This window comes from Ictalurus punctatus, chromosome 21 (assembly GCF_001660625.3).
Source record: "Ictalurus punctatus breed USDA103 chromosome 21, Coco_2.0, whole genome shotgun sequence".
Lineage (NCBI taxonomy): Eukaryota > Metazoa > Chordata > Actinopteri > Siluriformes > Ictaluridae > Ictalurus > Ictalurus punctatus.
In genome coordinates, this window is record NC_030436.2 from 15958983 (window position 1) to 15974885 (window position 15903).

A 15903-nucleotide genomic window follows, 5' to 3' on the forward strand; every position below is an offset into this window, starting at 1 on the left:
GGGGTGATAATAGTGGATTATTTTCCTATAAAACAATACCGCCACAAGCTGCCAACAATAACAATTTTTTTTACACTTATTAATAGACACTACATTACACTTTAGATCTGTTTTTAATCACAATTAACATCGTTATTTGCCATGTTACTGAGAAGCCAGAAAGTGCAAAGCCCTCTGTCCTGTAGACTGTTACAGAGTGCTGACACTGGAGACTCCTTCCATAAACGTTTAATAAACATCTCTTCACTATATTATATGAGTCCTACAAGTTTCTTTGTTAAATTACGGTATGTTTTGTAAATACATTTATTATTAGACTTATATTATATTAAGTTTCTGTGAATGAGTTGTTACTATAAAAACAGTGCATTAATATAAACCTGTGATTTGTCTTGCAGCCAGAACTACGCTTCTATGCACGCTTAACTCAATTCTGAATATGGCCCTTTGGGACACACACAACCAGGAATAATCGCAATGATGAATATTATGTCTACACAGCAGTGGCTGATCAATTCGGTGAGACCTGTGAGCACAGATTGAGGAAAACACTCACGTCCACATAGTTAGCATTGATGTAGTCACTGTGTTTGGAGTCCTTGCCGGCTAATGGCCTCAGCTTCACTCGACTGTGATCATCTGGAGAGGGACAGAGGCGGAGAGTGTGAATAGCATACAGAACACACACACACACACACACACACACATGCACAGAGAGAGATCGAGAGAGGTGTAAAAGGTAAAGAGAGATACTCACATGCTACGATGTTGATGTATCTGTTTTTGTGCTTGTTGTCAGGATGATTTGAATGTTCCGATGTGATCTTCATATCGGCTGTGCAACGCTGCACTTCCTATAATTTAGCACACGCAAACACACACGCACAGACACGCACAAACGTCAATTTAAAAAACAATATAGAACAAAAAGCATGATGTAGATTACAAAAATGTTCCACTAGCAGCAGCCGTTCCTGTTTCTTTTGAATGATGATTCTGTACAACATGCAGAAGCAGCATCCATCACACACACACACACACACACACACACACACACACACACACACACACACACACCCCTAAGTATCCTGCAGATACTCATTAGTCATATGTAGATTTTAAAGCCAACATCAATGCCAAAGCTAAACCTTGAAACATTCAATGTAGAAATCATTACAGAAGAGCTTGGAGGTGGGGTTCATTTTTGTTGCCATGACAACAACTTCAGCACCTCAAATTATTTACATAAATGCCATTAAAAGAAGACGGGAGCAGTGAAGAGGGGTTTGTGAATTATTTTTGATAAAAAAAACAGAAAAATCTATATATTTCGGTGATAACTTGTTGGTCTGGGGAGGACTGGGAAGTCTGGGGAAAAACCTTCACCTACTCAACTTTGGTTGAAAAACAATATTTTGGTTAAATAATTTCGACAATAAATTTAGACTGACTTCCACACATTTGCCAGTTATCATTCATCAAGCACTCGATCCCGGTCAGGGTTGCTGTGGATCCGGAGTCTATCCCGGGAATCCTGGGGGCATGAGGCAGGAATTCACTCTGAACGGAAGGCCAATCCATCTCAAGGCACCATGCACACCTAATGTACATCATGTGAAACTTCACGCAGACTGCAAGCTGAACCGAGGATTGAACCCTGGATGTGTACCTCTTGAAAAATGCTCCACCTGATTAAGTAATGGTTTGACATTTCAATGCTTTGACTCCTTCGGTGAAGCTCAGCAGAAATATCACTTATATATAAATGATGTTTACTTCACAAACCCATTGGCATTTAAGTGCTGTTGACCAATCAGACTCCAGAGAGATGCTGTTCTATATGAGTGTGTGTGCATCCAGTGTGAATGAGGGCTGAGGGGAAGAGAGGTGTGTTGATCTGATACTTTGACACTTCCGAGGCGTTTAAAAAACTGCCAGAGGCGACAGCAACAGCAGAGACTTTGCAAGTGACATCTGTTTCCTGAAAGCTGCCTCCATCTCCAAGACACTCACATTCGCACACACCAGCGACTTCATGCCAGCACTAACCTCTGACTGCCTTATTTTTATGACTACCACACAAATCCAAAAATGAGGCATGTAGCAGGATCATGTTTTTGCTGGTTGATCGCATGTTACATTTATGACCATATTCCCGGGAGGGAGCCAGGTGAAAAGCAGGGTACTTGTAAAAGGGGCGTGGTTAATTTGAACACATTATAAAGAGGCGTGGTCCGGCAGTGCAGCACAGTGATGCGTTCTTCATAACATATACGTACATTTCCAATATAAACATCTCACTTAAACATGTGTTCTCTTTCTTTCTGCTCTTTTATTCCTCGTCTCAGTGATGTCATTACGTGAGTCTGCCATTTAATTTGGGATTACACTCAACTGTTAAAGAGAAAATAGTTTAATCGTATGTAGTTAGTTATGAGATGGCAAGTATAAGCCGATTAACGTTTACATGCGGTAACGTTAAAAGTTGTCAGAAATGGGACGGGACGTTTGAAGGCTTTGCATCAAAAAACATGTTGATCGTACAACTTCAGTAATTTTTTTATTATGTGGTAATATTAGCCCAGGTGGACCAAAGTGAGACTGAAAATACCATTGCACAGACAGATTCTGAATGTCATACTCACAAAGACACAAAAATAGCAACGCCATGTTTCATGTTAGAAGGTTACATTGCACCTGTAAACTACAGAGTCTGCAGAGTTGGATAACGTACCTGAAAATACAGCTATCTTACCTGAAATTGACTTCGGTAGAAGTGAAGGTCACCTTTTAGAATATTACTGGAGTAAAAGTCTGAATGTATCTGATATTTAATGTACTTCAATATGAAAAGTATTTATTTTATATTAAAGATACTCACGTATTGAAAGTAAAAGTACAAGTAAATGCTGTTAATACAAAACGTTTATTGTTTTTAAGCATTTACACCCCCTTAAAAATGGAGCCTTGTTAGCACTTGCAAACAATCAGTGACTGGACCACCGAGTTGTCAAATCTGCTTGCTTGCAGTCTGTGTTCTCGGTGTGGGACTACAAAATTTGATATTTTTAGTAACGAAGATGCTTGGGGGAAATGTATCGGAGATGCGTTTTATTTAGGAAATGTAGTGGGGCAAAAGTAAAAGTTGACAGAAATATAAAAACTCAAGCAAGGTACAGATTCTCCCCAAAATGCTGAAGTACTGCAACAAAGTATTACTCCTTCGTTACATTACACCAGTGAGAGTCTGACCTTTGTCTAATCTCCTAGTTCATGGCATAGCAGAACTCCTTCAGTACGATCAAGAACAGGAAAATGGCAAGAAATTGCAGCTCTTGTGTGTGTGTGTGTGTGTGTGTGTGTGTGTGTGTACAGGCAAATGTATTCGATCTAAAAGCAGTAATGTATAACTTTAATCATCGATAAGCTTTGTGTGTGATGTAACTATGTAACTGAAAGCCCATGTTTGGATAATTCAAAAGGATCAAATTTGATCAATTCAGCCGAGTCTTAGATCGCACCAAATCATATTAAAGCTTTTCTGAGTCTTTAAGTCTTTGGACTCTTTCCTGCTCAACCTATTCATCCATAATTGCTCCCCCTCCCTCTATCTCTCTGCACACACTGCCAGAACACTGCCATACTCCAAATATCCCCCCAATCTTTCTGGCTCCCTCTCCTAAAGCCCTCTTCTTTTCCCAGGAATCCCTTTAAAATCTCCCAATTGGAGTGCACACATGCCTGAATTCTTGCCACCCCAACCACCTTTCTCTCTCTCTCTCGCCAAAGCAGCACAAAGCCACTTGTTAGAGGCCCTAGAGGCTCCCTTTATATATATATATAAAAAAAAAAAAAAAGGGTGGCGGGGGCGGGGGTTTGGCTCTGTCCTTTTCTGCTATACTGGATGGAGAGGTACAGGGGGAAGAAAGGACGAGGCAGCAAAGAAGGCGCTATTGAAGGGCATGCCGGCCCCCTGACACCACTTCTTTGAATGTGTAAAGATAAGTACGAGCATGTAAACTCCATCCACACACTCACCTTCACTCTCTATCCTGATTAAAGTATTGCTCAGAGTTACCGCGCACATATTTACAGACCCCTGCGACAAAATTTGTTTGCTCGGTCATCTCATCTAATGCCAGATTATTTTTATTCTAGTTCATTTTACACTATAACTACACCATCTCTAAAATACAATAGCTAGACTATAAAACACGCCAGTCTAATTTGCAGATCTGATGCCAGTCTAGCATGTATTAGACTCGAGAACTAGACCTCTAGCTTTTGCTAAAGAGTCGGGTACGTTTCTTTAATAACCATGGCCAAGAGTCGACGACTTTCAAAGGATGAGGCTGTTTGAGTGACATTTCAAACAGGCAACCATGTTTACTCGCCACTAACTGTTTCAAAAATGTTTTTATTAAATGAAATTAGAGAAATGATGCTGGGGACTTCTTTCAATCCTGTGACTATATCTTGCTCCAAAAGTGTCACAATTTAAAAGTGTGTTTTCCCACCTGACAGCCAATTAGCTTACAACAGTGAGGATTCTGAAGCTAGTGGGCAGAAAAGTGCACAAAATAAGAACATGGTTGGAGCGTCTGAGATCTAACCTGATTTGTCTAGGTTTCCTCGGTGATTGACTGAAAGAGTGAAGTGGAATCCGAAAAGCAGAGAGAGGTTTCTATAAAAACACACTTTCACCCAGGGAAGTATTTACAGCGCCCTCCATTAATATTGGCGCCCTTGGTAAATATCAGCAAAGAAGGCTGTGAAAATGTGTGTCTTCATTGTTTAACCTTTTGATCTTTTGTTTAAAAAAACAAACAAAAAAAAAATCACAAAAATACTCTGGTTTCATGGATACCAAACAATTGCAAACACAACACAGGTTTATAAAAAATCTGTGTTAAATATAGGTGTGCAACAATTATTGGCACCCTTGTAGTTAATACTTTGTGCTAGCTCGCTTTGCCAAGATAACAGCTCTGAGTCTTCTCCTATAATACCTGATGAGGCTGGAGAATACATGGCGAAGGATCTGAGATGGTTCCGCCGTACAGAATCTCTCCAGATCCTTCAGACTTCGTGGACTCTCCTCTTCAGTTCACCCCACAGGTTTTCTCTTGGGTTCGAGTCAGGGGACTGGGATGGCCATGGCAGGACCTCGATTTTGTGGTCAGTAAACCATTTTTGTGTTGATTTTGATATGAAATTATAGCGGTGCCAATAATAGTTGCACACCTATATATAACAAAGATTCTTTTTTGATAAACCTGTGTTTTGTTTGCAATTGTTTGATAACCATGAGAGCATGAGAGGGTGCCAATATTAGTGGAAAGCACTATTCAATCATATATCCTGTCTTAATGACAGGAATTTCTATTTATTCATCATGTTTTGCCAGTTATTCAAAGGGCTTCATTAGTGAATATATGGAGAGAAAATTTAAACTGTCTAATTCTCAGCTATGAAGTCATGAGACGGAGTATTCATATTTCTGAATGCAGTGTTGTATTAGAGAACGCTTTCTGGACAGAGGTGATTTCTCACCTATGTCACAAAGGACCAACTATTTCTCAACAAACATGACCTACTTATTCCACTTAGGTATATTTACACATGTCAACTCATACCAATTCACACCTTCAGGCTTCCGTATCGTGTCAATCTAATGAGATCATATGTGTGAATTACCCCAAATACACAGGAAGTCCTACTTACATGACATTCACCATGACCTGAGTGACTAAAACTCTCACACACATCCTATCTCATGGGTCCACAAATTAAAAAAATAAATAAATAAAATCTCGACACCGCTTATCATTAGGTATAAAGCAGCAGACGGTTGGATAATATGAGACGTGTGGTCCTGCGCCTCTGTGGATTACTGATCGTTTCTGATCCGGCTGCAGATTAATATTAATACAGCCTGAAGGGTCTGACAGCTCGGCACAGACGTGACATGATTTTCTGGCCTGGGCAAGGCAAGCTACAACCGAGGGCTGGTCATGTCCAAGACCATCTGGTTTACACACACACACACTCACACACACACGCTCACAGAAGGGCTATAAAACATCCCTATTTGCTGACACATTGACAGAGTGATGCCAGTCTGGCCTATAATAACATCCTGCCAGAAATGCTTAACACACATACAAGCTTGTGGACACATTAAGGCACACACACACACACACACACACACACACACACACACACACAGGGTGTACATGCCAGCTGTTCATAGACAGAGACTAAATGTTGTGAGCAAAAGCCATTAAAGTACAGAGAGCCTGTGTATGTGTGTGTGTGTGTGTGTGTGTGTGTGTGTGTGTGTGTGTATGTGTGTGTGTGTGTGGTAGTTGTGAAAGAAGGCATTAAATCTCACCTCAAAATCTTCAGAGAATCCATGCTGGTTGTTGGCGTACAGATCTGATATGTGCTTGATAAACTGTTTGACGGGGATCGCCTCCATGTCGTCTGCAACACAGCCAGAGAACAGAAACATAAAGAGTGAAGAAAAGAAGATTCTTCCTTTCGCATGCAATGTCATAAAAGCAAATGTTTTGGCCATAATAATGATAACACATTAAGCACTGTCCAGGACACTGATACTTGAGAATGATTGTAAACGCACAACAGCAGCACACAGATAAATACAAACCCTATGCCTATAATAATAATAATGATCTATATACACTGTGGTTTACTATATAGATTTCGATCTCGAATGAGGTGCCAGAGGCAACAGTGAGCAAAATGAGGACGAAACCTTGAGAGGAAACAAACTCAAAAGGGAACATGTCCTCTTCTGGGTGACAGCGGGTAGTGGGTTTATAAATAATTACTGTATACAGGTGTAGAAGAGTAAAGACGTCCCGTGTTGATCCGTATGAGCGGATTGTGAGCACAGGATAGTCTTTATGATTACAGCAGAAGTTCTTGGGCACTAATCTACAGTATCCAGATCAGATTATCCACTGAAACATGTTATAACTTTTCAAAAACTCTATCCCTTTTATTTGTACATAATACTAGTCCAATGTACGGACATAATGTTTATCTACATGGTGCTAATAGCCATTGCAAACTGAACAATTGGCTGGCATTGAGGGGTTTTTCACTCTTTGATGGTTGTTGCTTGTCATTTTCACTGATTTGCCAATAAACGGATTCATTTTCAATAATCCATCCATCCATTTTCTGTACCGCTTTTCTTACACAGGGTTGTGGGGAGCCTGAAGGCTGTCCCAGGGAACCTGCGGCACAAGGTGTGGGACACCCCGGACGGGTTTCAACCCATAGCAGGACACACGCACACACCCATTCACACACTACGGACAATTTAGAGACACCAATCAGCCTACTCGGAAACCAGAGTACCCGGAGGAAACCCCCGGCACACGGGGAGAACAAGCAAACTCCGCGCACGCATGCAGTGGCGGGAATTGAACCCCCAACCCTGGAGGTGCGAGGCAAACTTATGTATTCTTATTTGTTATATTTCAATAATTCAGACCTCGGGCATGAATATGGACGAGTGACACAACAGTGTTGAAAATAAACCATTTATTCTCTCATCAACCTTCAAATTTCCCTTTGGGGCTCAATAAAGTCGATCCCACCCTCCATCCCTCCATCAGTCTCCCCCTGAAATTCCAGCACTGGAGTTTAGCAGTGAAAGACAGATTTAAGGGAACAATATCTCTTTGAATTACATTTGGTGACAAACATGCTCATTTTACTCCACATCAGTACATGCTTCCTGAAAAAAAAAAAAAAAAAAAAACCTGCTCCAATGTTTCACTACCCACATTCTTACTCATGAGACAGATGAAAACGGGGAAAATTCATTTCCAGTCTACATCTGATACAGGTGGAAATCTGATGGCTGCCATGAAAGCATTAAAGATTCAGACCTCAATCTGTTCATACTCACTAAAGCGAGCGAGAGAGAGTGAGAGAGTATTTTTGTGTTTTAGTGCTGATGTAAAAGTAAAGAAGGGGTGGAGTTAAAAAAAAAAAATAAATTAATAAGGTGTGGTTGGACGTGCTCAACACGGTAACTTCAGAGACCAGCTCATTTTTCACACACTTTCTTACAGATTTCACGTCAGTATTCTAGAGGTAGAAAAAAAACAAAAAAACAACAGGCTGACTGTTCTCATGTACTTGTGTGTTTTCACTCACACACGACACTGTGTCTATGCGAATTATTTCCCTAAATAATAGCAATAAATCTGGTGAGTCTGGTATTGTACGTGGTTTGTCAGAAGTTATATGGATTCTGTTAATGCTGTTAATAACTATAATAGTTATAACGCCAAAGAGGTAGTGCAAGAATCATAACAGAGCTGGGCTAAAAATCCTTTAACCATCTTTATTAGCAGAGTGAAGAGCTCATCACTCCCTGTTCATGTTCAAATCAATGCCGTGATGGATTTTTACGTCCAAGGGTCATTACCCTAATCTAGCAGAGGAGTAGTGTGGAGCAGACAGTAAAATAAGCTCGGCTCCACTCCATCACTTCTTACACAGTTACACACTCAGACACACACTTTTCACTCCACAAGACAGCTCCAATTATTTCTACACAGAGTGCAAAAGGCCAGACAGAGAGAGTGAGGGAGAGCGCTGGGTAAATTATGAGCGAGTGTTTGAGATGGTGTATGAATAACCAGGCTAAAACCCACAACCCAAACAGTGTAAACAGCGCCGTGTTACGGGTCGGCGTGCAACCATAAACACACACCTCGTGTTCTGAGTAAAATACGCTCCTGAAAGATGGCCACTGGCTCACTGACCCATTTTTACTAACGATCGAATGCTTCAGTCCTGAGGCCTTGTTTCTAAAATATTTGTAAAGCCACTTTTAAAGCTTTAAATTTCATGGATTTTATTTGACACTAAAAGTGATGTACAGCGCCCTCCACTAATATTGACACACTTGGTATGTATGAGCAAAGAAGGCTGTGAAAAATGGTTAAAATTCACAAAAATACTCTGCTCTCATGGATATCAAACAACTGCAAACACAACACAGGTTTATCAAAAAAAAATCTTTGTTAAATATATGTGTGTGTCACAATTATTGGCACCCCTATGAATTCATATGAGAAAAATATATTTGACGTATATTCCCACTGATAGTTTCCTTTTTTTTTTTAGTACACCTGGGTGACTAGGAACAGGAAATTGTTCAACCATGACTTCCTGTTTCACAGGGGTATAAATATGAGGTAACACATAGACCAAATTCCCTTAGTCATTCATAACAATTGGTAAGACCACAGAATATAGCTGTGATGTGCGGCAAAAGGTTGTTGAGCTTCACAAAATGGGGCGTGGCTATAAGAAAATAGCACAAGCATTGAAAATGCCCATTTCCACCATCAGCGCAATAATTAAGAAGCTCCAGTCAACTTGATGAGTAGGATGTATGTCTATATCGTCTCAAAGCACTGTGAAGAGGATGGTTTGAGTGGCCAAAAAATCTCCAAGGATCACAGCTGGAGAATTGCAGAAGTTATTTGTGTCTTGGGGTCAGAAAGTCCCCAAAACTACAATCCGAAGTCACCTACATCACCACGAGTTGTCTGGAAGTGTATCAAGAAAAAAGCCTCTACTCTCATCCAAAAACAAACTCGAGCGTCTTCAGTGTGCAGACACTACTGGACCTTCAAATGGGATCAGGTTCTATGGTCAGATGAAACCAAAATAAAGCTTTTTGGTAATAAACACCAGAGGTGGTTTTGTGCACACAGAGAGGTAGCCATATGGAAAAGTACCTCATGCCCACGGTTAAATATGGTGGAGGTTCTTTAATGTTTTGGGACTGTTTTTCTGTCAGAGGACCTGGACATTTTGTTAGGATAGATGGCATCATGGACTCAATCAAATATCAACAGATATTAAATGAAAACCTGACTGCCTCTGCCAGAAAGATTCAAACGGGCCGTGGTTGGATCTTCCAGCAGGACAATGATCCACAAATAAATAGATAGATAAATAAACAATTAACCACAATGGGACAATATACAATCTTGAGTCACTTCTGAATATATGTGCAGAAATTGAAGAAATTGTTTGTTTATGTTTAAATGTTAATAATCATAAGACTTTTTTTTGCCCCCCCAAAAAATGAGCAGCTAATGAATCACTATCGACTACCTAAAGAACCAATATTTCACATTTTAGCCTGAACATAAGGTTTCTAAAGCACATGAAACAAAAATGAAAAAACGGTTCCTTTGCTCCTTTTACATAAGACACATATAGGCGTGATATAGTAAATATTGGGTTTGGTAAGCTATCAGACACAGCAGCTGTGTTTGTATTGATAAGAACATGTCCACACACACACGCGCGCGCTCACACACACACACACACACACACACACACAGACTTATAAAGTATGATTTATAAACAGACCATAGGTTTGGGCATTTTATAATAAGACGTCCACGTTGTATGGTTTAAGCAGGACTGTGGTCATGAAACTCACCTGGGATGGGGATGACTGGAATACTCTCATTGGGCACCACTCGCGGAGAGCTGCTGTCCTCCACATAGAAATGAGCAGTCTGGAAACACCTCCTAATACACACATGGAGAAGAAGAGTGTGTGTGAGAGAGAGGGGGAGAGAGAGAGAGAGAGCTCATTAACAACTGTTAAAATAAACAACTCAGCACCACATGAACCCTAAAATAAACATGCCCTAACTTACATCACAGGTGCTGCGAAGAGAAAGTCCTAATTATAATCTCATAAACGTATACTTTGACAACAGAACATGACACAAATAGAGCGATAGCGAAATTCAGAGAAATGAAAGGAAAAAGTTTGTGGTGTGATGGATTAGTCACAATGAGTAACATCCGCTTTGGTGATCGATCATCATACAGCAGGGAAGGACTCGGGCCAGGATCAAAGTGAACTTTCCACCCGTATCCAAAGAGCAAACACTAACTAAACACACACACACACACACACACACACACACACACACACACACACACACTCTCACTCTCTCACTCACTCTACCTTGCACGCAAACACACTTCAGAAAGTAGTAGGACACATTATCTCCAGAAAGCCTTTTCCAAAACAAACACAATATGGCAGTATGATAGACCTCAGAGAGTGCTAAGTCTACACAGATCCGGTGAAAAAACCCCGACACAGACACAGACGCTCACGAATGCAGCTCTCAACGGAAAAAAACAACACCACGAGTGTCAAGAAGAATCTGCTCCCGTTCCAAAAGGAGAGCGTGAGAAAACTGGTTTAGCGTCTTTAGCTCACACAGAAACAAAACAGCCCTGATAACACCTCTCAGAGAAAACGGTAAACAAAAAAACAACAACAAAAAAATACATATATATACATTGAGAGAGCATGAAGGCGCAAGAGAAAACCAGAGCGACAGGTTGTAGTCAGTAAGTGTCCTGAATGGAGGAATGCAGGCTTGTCTTCCTACCTGTACTTCACACACAGGAGAGAACACAATCTGTTCATCCTCCGACAACACGAGGAGACAAACGGACAAACGTAGGAGAGAGGCAGAAGCGTTGGCATGCTGTTGATGACTGATAGGACGACAGAGACGGAGAGTGAAGAGGAGGACTGAGGGAGGGTCTCTCTTGTGTCATGCTCATTTAACACTTGGGGTCAGAGCCACATGGCTCTGCGTGAAAAAACAAAAAAAAACACCACCGACCCTGGACCAGCCTCGCATGTCTGTCCCTGACCTGACGCGCAGCTCAGATGATCTCAGATCTGCTGAAGTACAGGGAGGTGACAGAGAGGCAGTCCTAAGTCCGTTCAATAGGATTAACTTTGCACGACATTCTGCCTCCACCCCCAGCACCTGCTGCTTGCTCTGTCATACACACACACACCCACACACACCCTGCTGGATGGACACTACTTTCTTTTTGTACTCTCTATACTTTGTGGTCAGTAAATGAAAGTCTAACGCGACTACATTAACCTGCCCCCAAGCCGTGCCAGAAAGACCTGTCTTTAACTTTCTTCAGGAACCCTCCGGAAGGATTTCTTCCATGTGCTGAAATTCACGCGTGACGGTCCAGAGCCTCTGTGTTCCACACGCCTGCTCTGCTGAACAAAGGCCAAGCTATGGCACGGGAAGCCCCAGCCACAGCCAAGCATTCATTAGCACGTAGAACTGCTACAGGATATTAAACAGGATATCGCTGTGGTGGGTGATTTAAGAGCAGTGAAATGTGTCTTTGCAAAACTTCAACAATTTATGAATCGTTTACTGAGTAAAGGTCAGATGACGTCACTCGGTTTGTATAAGGGGCAGAACAGGATGAGAAATTCAGATGAAATCAGTATTACAGCGTACAGCACATCTCATGACACATATTGAAATACACAGCTTCACAAAAGAGGACATTAAATGCCTGGAATGGCAAGAAATAAGAAATACTACATTATTTGCTTCCGGTTGAATTGATTTGAGTGAGCAAACTGGTCAAAGTGTGTAAATATTCACCGCAGCACTCTTAAGAATATCGGAGTTTAAAATCTCATTTAAAAATGCCGTGAACAGGTTCCAGGCGAGTGTTACTGTGTCATAAAATTGAACAGCCTATCACATTCCAATATGCAAATTCTAATTTACATAGTTATTACATTTGTAGCGTCTAATTCTTGCGAAAAAAAAGGTGACATAAGACTTAAGAGGGTCGCTCTTAGCTATCAGATGTTTAAACGCTACAACGATAAAATTGTAATTAATATGTATTCTGCTACAAAAACATGGGGGAGTGTGCTATGGGGAAAAAAAAATCAGTGAAAGCATGGTCATTGATTACCCTGACCTGAAAAGTTTTATTCTTCTTATACCACCGCAATGCAAACGATTACAATCTTTTATTTATTATAGAACAACGTCGTTTGCTTTGAAAATCTATTATTAGCTACATTTAACGAAACATCCGTGAAAGAAATGAAAAGACATCAAAGAGCAAACTTCTCTGTCCTCAGTACTTTCCACGCACCGAACTTTTCCATGTGTCAAGACTTTCTGACCAATCCGATTCAAGAATTTAAGAACCTCTAGTTCGTACAAAGCCAAGACGTTAGCGCTGAATCAAAACTCAGGAGTAAACAGATTATATAAGCATCGCTGCTGATGCACTGAATCTGTCCATTAAAGAGCGGCTGTGCGTCTCTTGGCAGATAAAGAGCTCATCAACTGCCACTGAATGGACCGCTGACAGCCTGAAGGCTTTTAACGTCAGAGCTGCAGTCCTCAGTAAGGCCCAACCCTGTCCATCACACCACAGAGGAGACTCCTGAACTCCGCACACACACTTTCAGAGCAGCAGAAAAGACGGAGAAACGCAAAAAGGGTTGAGAGGATGGGCGGGGGTGAGAGAGAGAGAGAGAGAGAAAGAGAGAGATGGATGAAGAGTGAAAGACACGGAAAGAGAGACAACACAAAGATATAGATGTTTGGGGGGACAGAAAGAGAGAGAGAGCAAGAGAGAGAGAGAGAGAGCGAGAGAGAGAGAACTAGTGCTGGAAGAAGAGTGAGAGATATGGAAAGAGAGACAACACAAAAGTATAGATGATCAGGGGGGACGGAAAGAGAGAGTGAGAGATAGAGAGCGAGAGAGAGAGCGAGAGGGAGAGAGAGAGAGAACTAGCGCTGGATGAAGAGTGCGAGATATGGAAAGAGAGACAACACAAAAGGTATAGATGTTCAGGGGGAGAGAGAGAGGGGGGGAGACAGAGTAATGGATTGAAGAATGGTTTTCTCAGTCTGATAAGTTTATCTGTCATGGAGACTGCAGCCTCATACATACTCCTCTTTTAGCCAGCACACACACACACACACACACACACACACACACACACGTGCGTGCACAATATAACCACACTTCTACCACATACTTCCACACAGCTGAGACAATAATAACTAAAAGCTTCAAGTGCTTTAAGATGGGTGGAAACTAATCTGTAAAACATTTAACATGCATTTTGCTTTTCTTTCATTTTCAACACTATTTTGGAGTTGGAAATGTCAGAGATCATTAATACAACTAAGATCATCAAAAATGAATACAATTAATTTTATTAATACAACAGTAGAAATGTAAACAATGCCCAGGTTATTTATTGCTCATTCAAAAACCATTTTTATATGAGTACTTTTTCATCAAAATGAAATTTGTTTCGGGTTGGCAGTAAAACGGAACGTTAGAAATTAAATAACAAATAGAAAATTAGGTATTAAACATGTCCAAAAAACATTTCAAAATAAATATAAATAGACAGATTAATCATTAAGCTTCACTTTTACATTGCTATTCTGACTGTTTTATCCCCCAGTTTAAACTGTGAAAACAATATGCTGAAAAAACAGAAAGTCCTCAAATACCATTGCTTTTGTATTTATGTTCCTGGAAATGATTTAGTGAGTAAGAAACTTTCAGGTGATTCCTACTTGACTTTGCTCTTAACTGCTGCGTTTTGTGAAATTTCAAATGTCGACTTATTAATCATTTAAACTCACTAAATATTTTCCGATTGAATTAATGCTGGAAATCATACATAACACTCGAGTTTGAACTTTTTGTTATATTAAGGATGTTAATATAGTACTAACACAGTCAATTAGTAAGTTCATACGAGAGCGTAGTAAAGCGTCCAGACTTCAGCGGGGCAGATGTCATGTAACAGTGACTACGTTTACATGGACAGCAGTAATCTAATTATTGAGCTTATTCTGAAGAAGACAATATTGTGATTAAGGTGTTTACATGAGTCGCTTTTAGAATACTCCTTTCATGTTCAGGTTTTACATGTTACAGAACATAGAGCGATTAACGTCACACGTCATTACGTCCCTGCGCCACGCCGTTCCCTCCGGAACTTCACGTATCGACATACGTTCGACATCTTCGTTATGGGACCACATACAGTTTTGGCTGTTTTTATTTGTAATTTTACAAAAGCTTCAAGTGCAGATAATTATGTATCATGCTATACGTGCACATAGACGACTGCTTGAAGCCGTGGGCTGCGTCCCAAACCGTGTACTTACCGTCTATATAGTAGCTGAAACACATGTATTTTGTGTACTATACAGCAGGTAAGTACGTGGTTTGGGACGCAGCCGTGCTCTCTTATTTGCTGTAAAATGGTTGAGCACTGCCGTGTGTGTACGTGTCCTGTCGCAAAATGCGGTGAAAACTCTCACACGACATTAATAGTGTGATTAAGCTGTGTACATGTCTGTAATACACTTAGATAGAGCGACTAAAACAGGAATACTCCACACGTCTTAATTCCATTAGTGTTTACTTCGAGTATGACTTTAGTCGGATTAAGGTCATCAATAATGGCTGTTACATGCTAGATTCTTAATCAGAGTATCGTCTTAATCGGGTTAATATCGGATTATTGTCGTCCATGTAAACGTACTGATGATGTAGTTGGCCATTAGCAGTTAGAGCGATGTTAAATAAGGATAATCTCTCTCTGTAAGTGTGCGCAGAGATGTGTGTGTATGTGTGTGTGTGTGTTGTGGGACTGCATCTGCAAAGAGATCACAACCATAATTGCCCCATCGTACTTACTCATGCATCCACACACACACGTCCCAGTGCATGGACTGAGGGTTCTGGTCTCCAGCTGAGAGTGAGCGTGAGCAGATGGGGGTGTGTGTGTGTGCTCGGAGCAGGGAGCTGTGACCTGGAGACGAGCTGCCGTGCGAGTCAGAGCTGTTTAGTACACAAACCAACACCCAGTGAGCACACGACACACTTCTGGGAGATGGACTACACAGCTGAGGGATAATCAATTCCCAGAAACAGAAACAGATCAGAAGCACATCTTGTTCTAATTCGCAAAAAATAAAG

General features: G+C 40.9%; 1 protein-coding gene across 2 annotated transcripts in view; it reads right to left on the reverse strand.

Annotated features, from left to right (window-relative positions):
- The window catches only part of ptprga (protein tyrosine phosphatase receptor type Ga), a 305123-nt gene that overhangs the window by 18303 nt on the left and 270917 nt on the right, over positions 1-15903 (reverse strand). The window contains exons 14-18 of one of the 2 annotated variants that reach the window (XM_017450210.3): positions 15622-15765; positions 10511-10602; positions 6395-6486; positions 758-854; positions 557-639 (exon numbers count right to left, since the gene is read on the reverse strand). In XM_017450210.3, the coding sequence (XP_017305699.2) occupies positions 557-639; positions 758-854; positions 6395-6486; positions 10511-10602; positions 15622-15765 (508 nt within the window). The remainder of the gene's footprint in view (positions 1-556; positions 640-757; positions 855-6394; positions 6487-10510; positions 10603-15621; positions 15766-15903) is intronic. The other variant, XM_017450211.3, reaches the window with a different exon arrangement.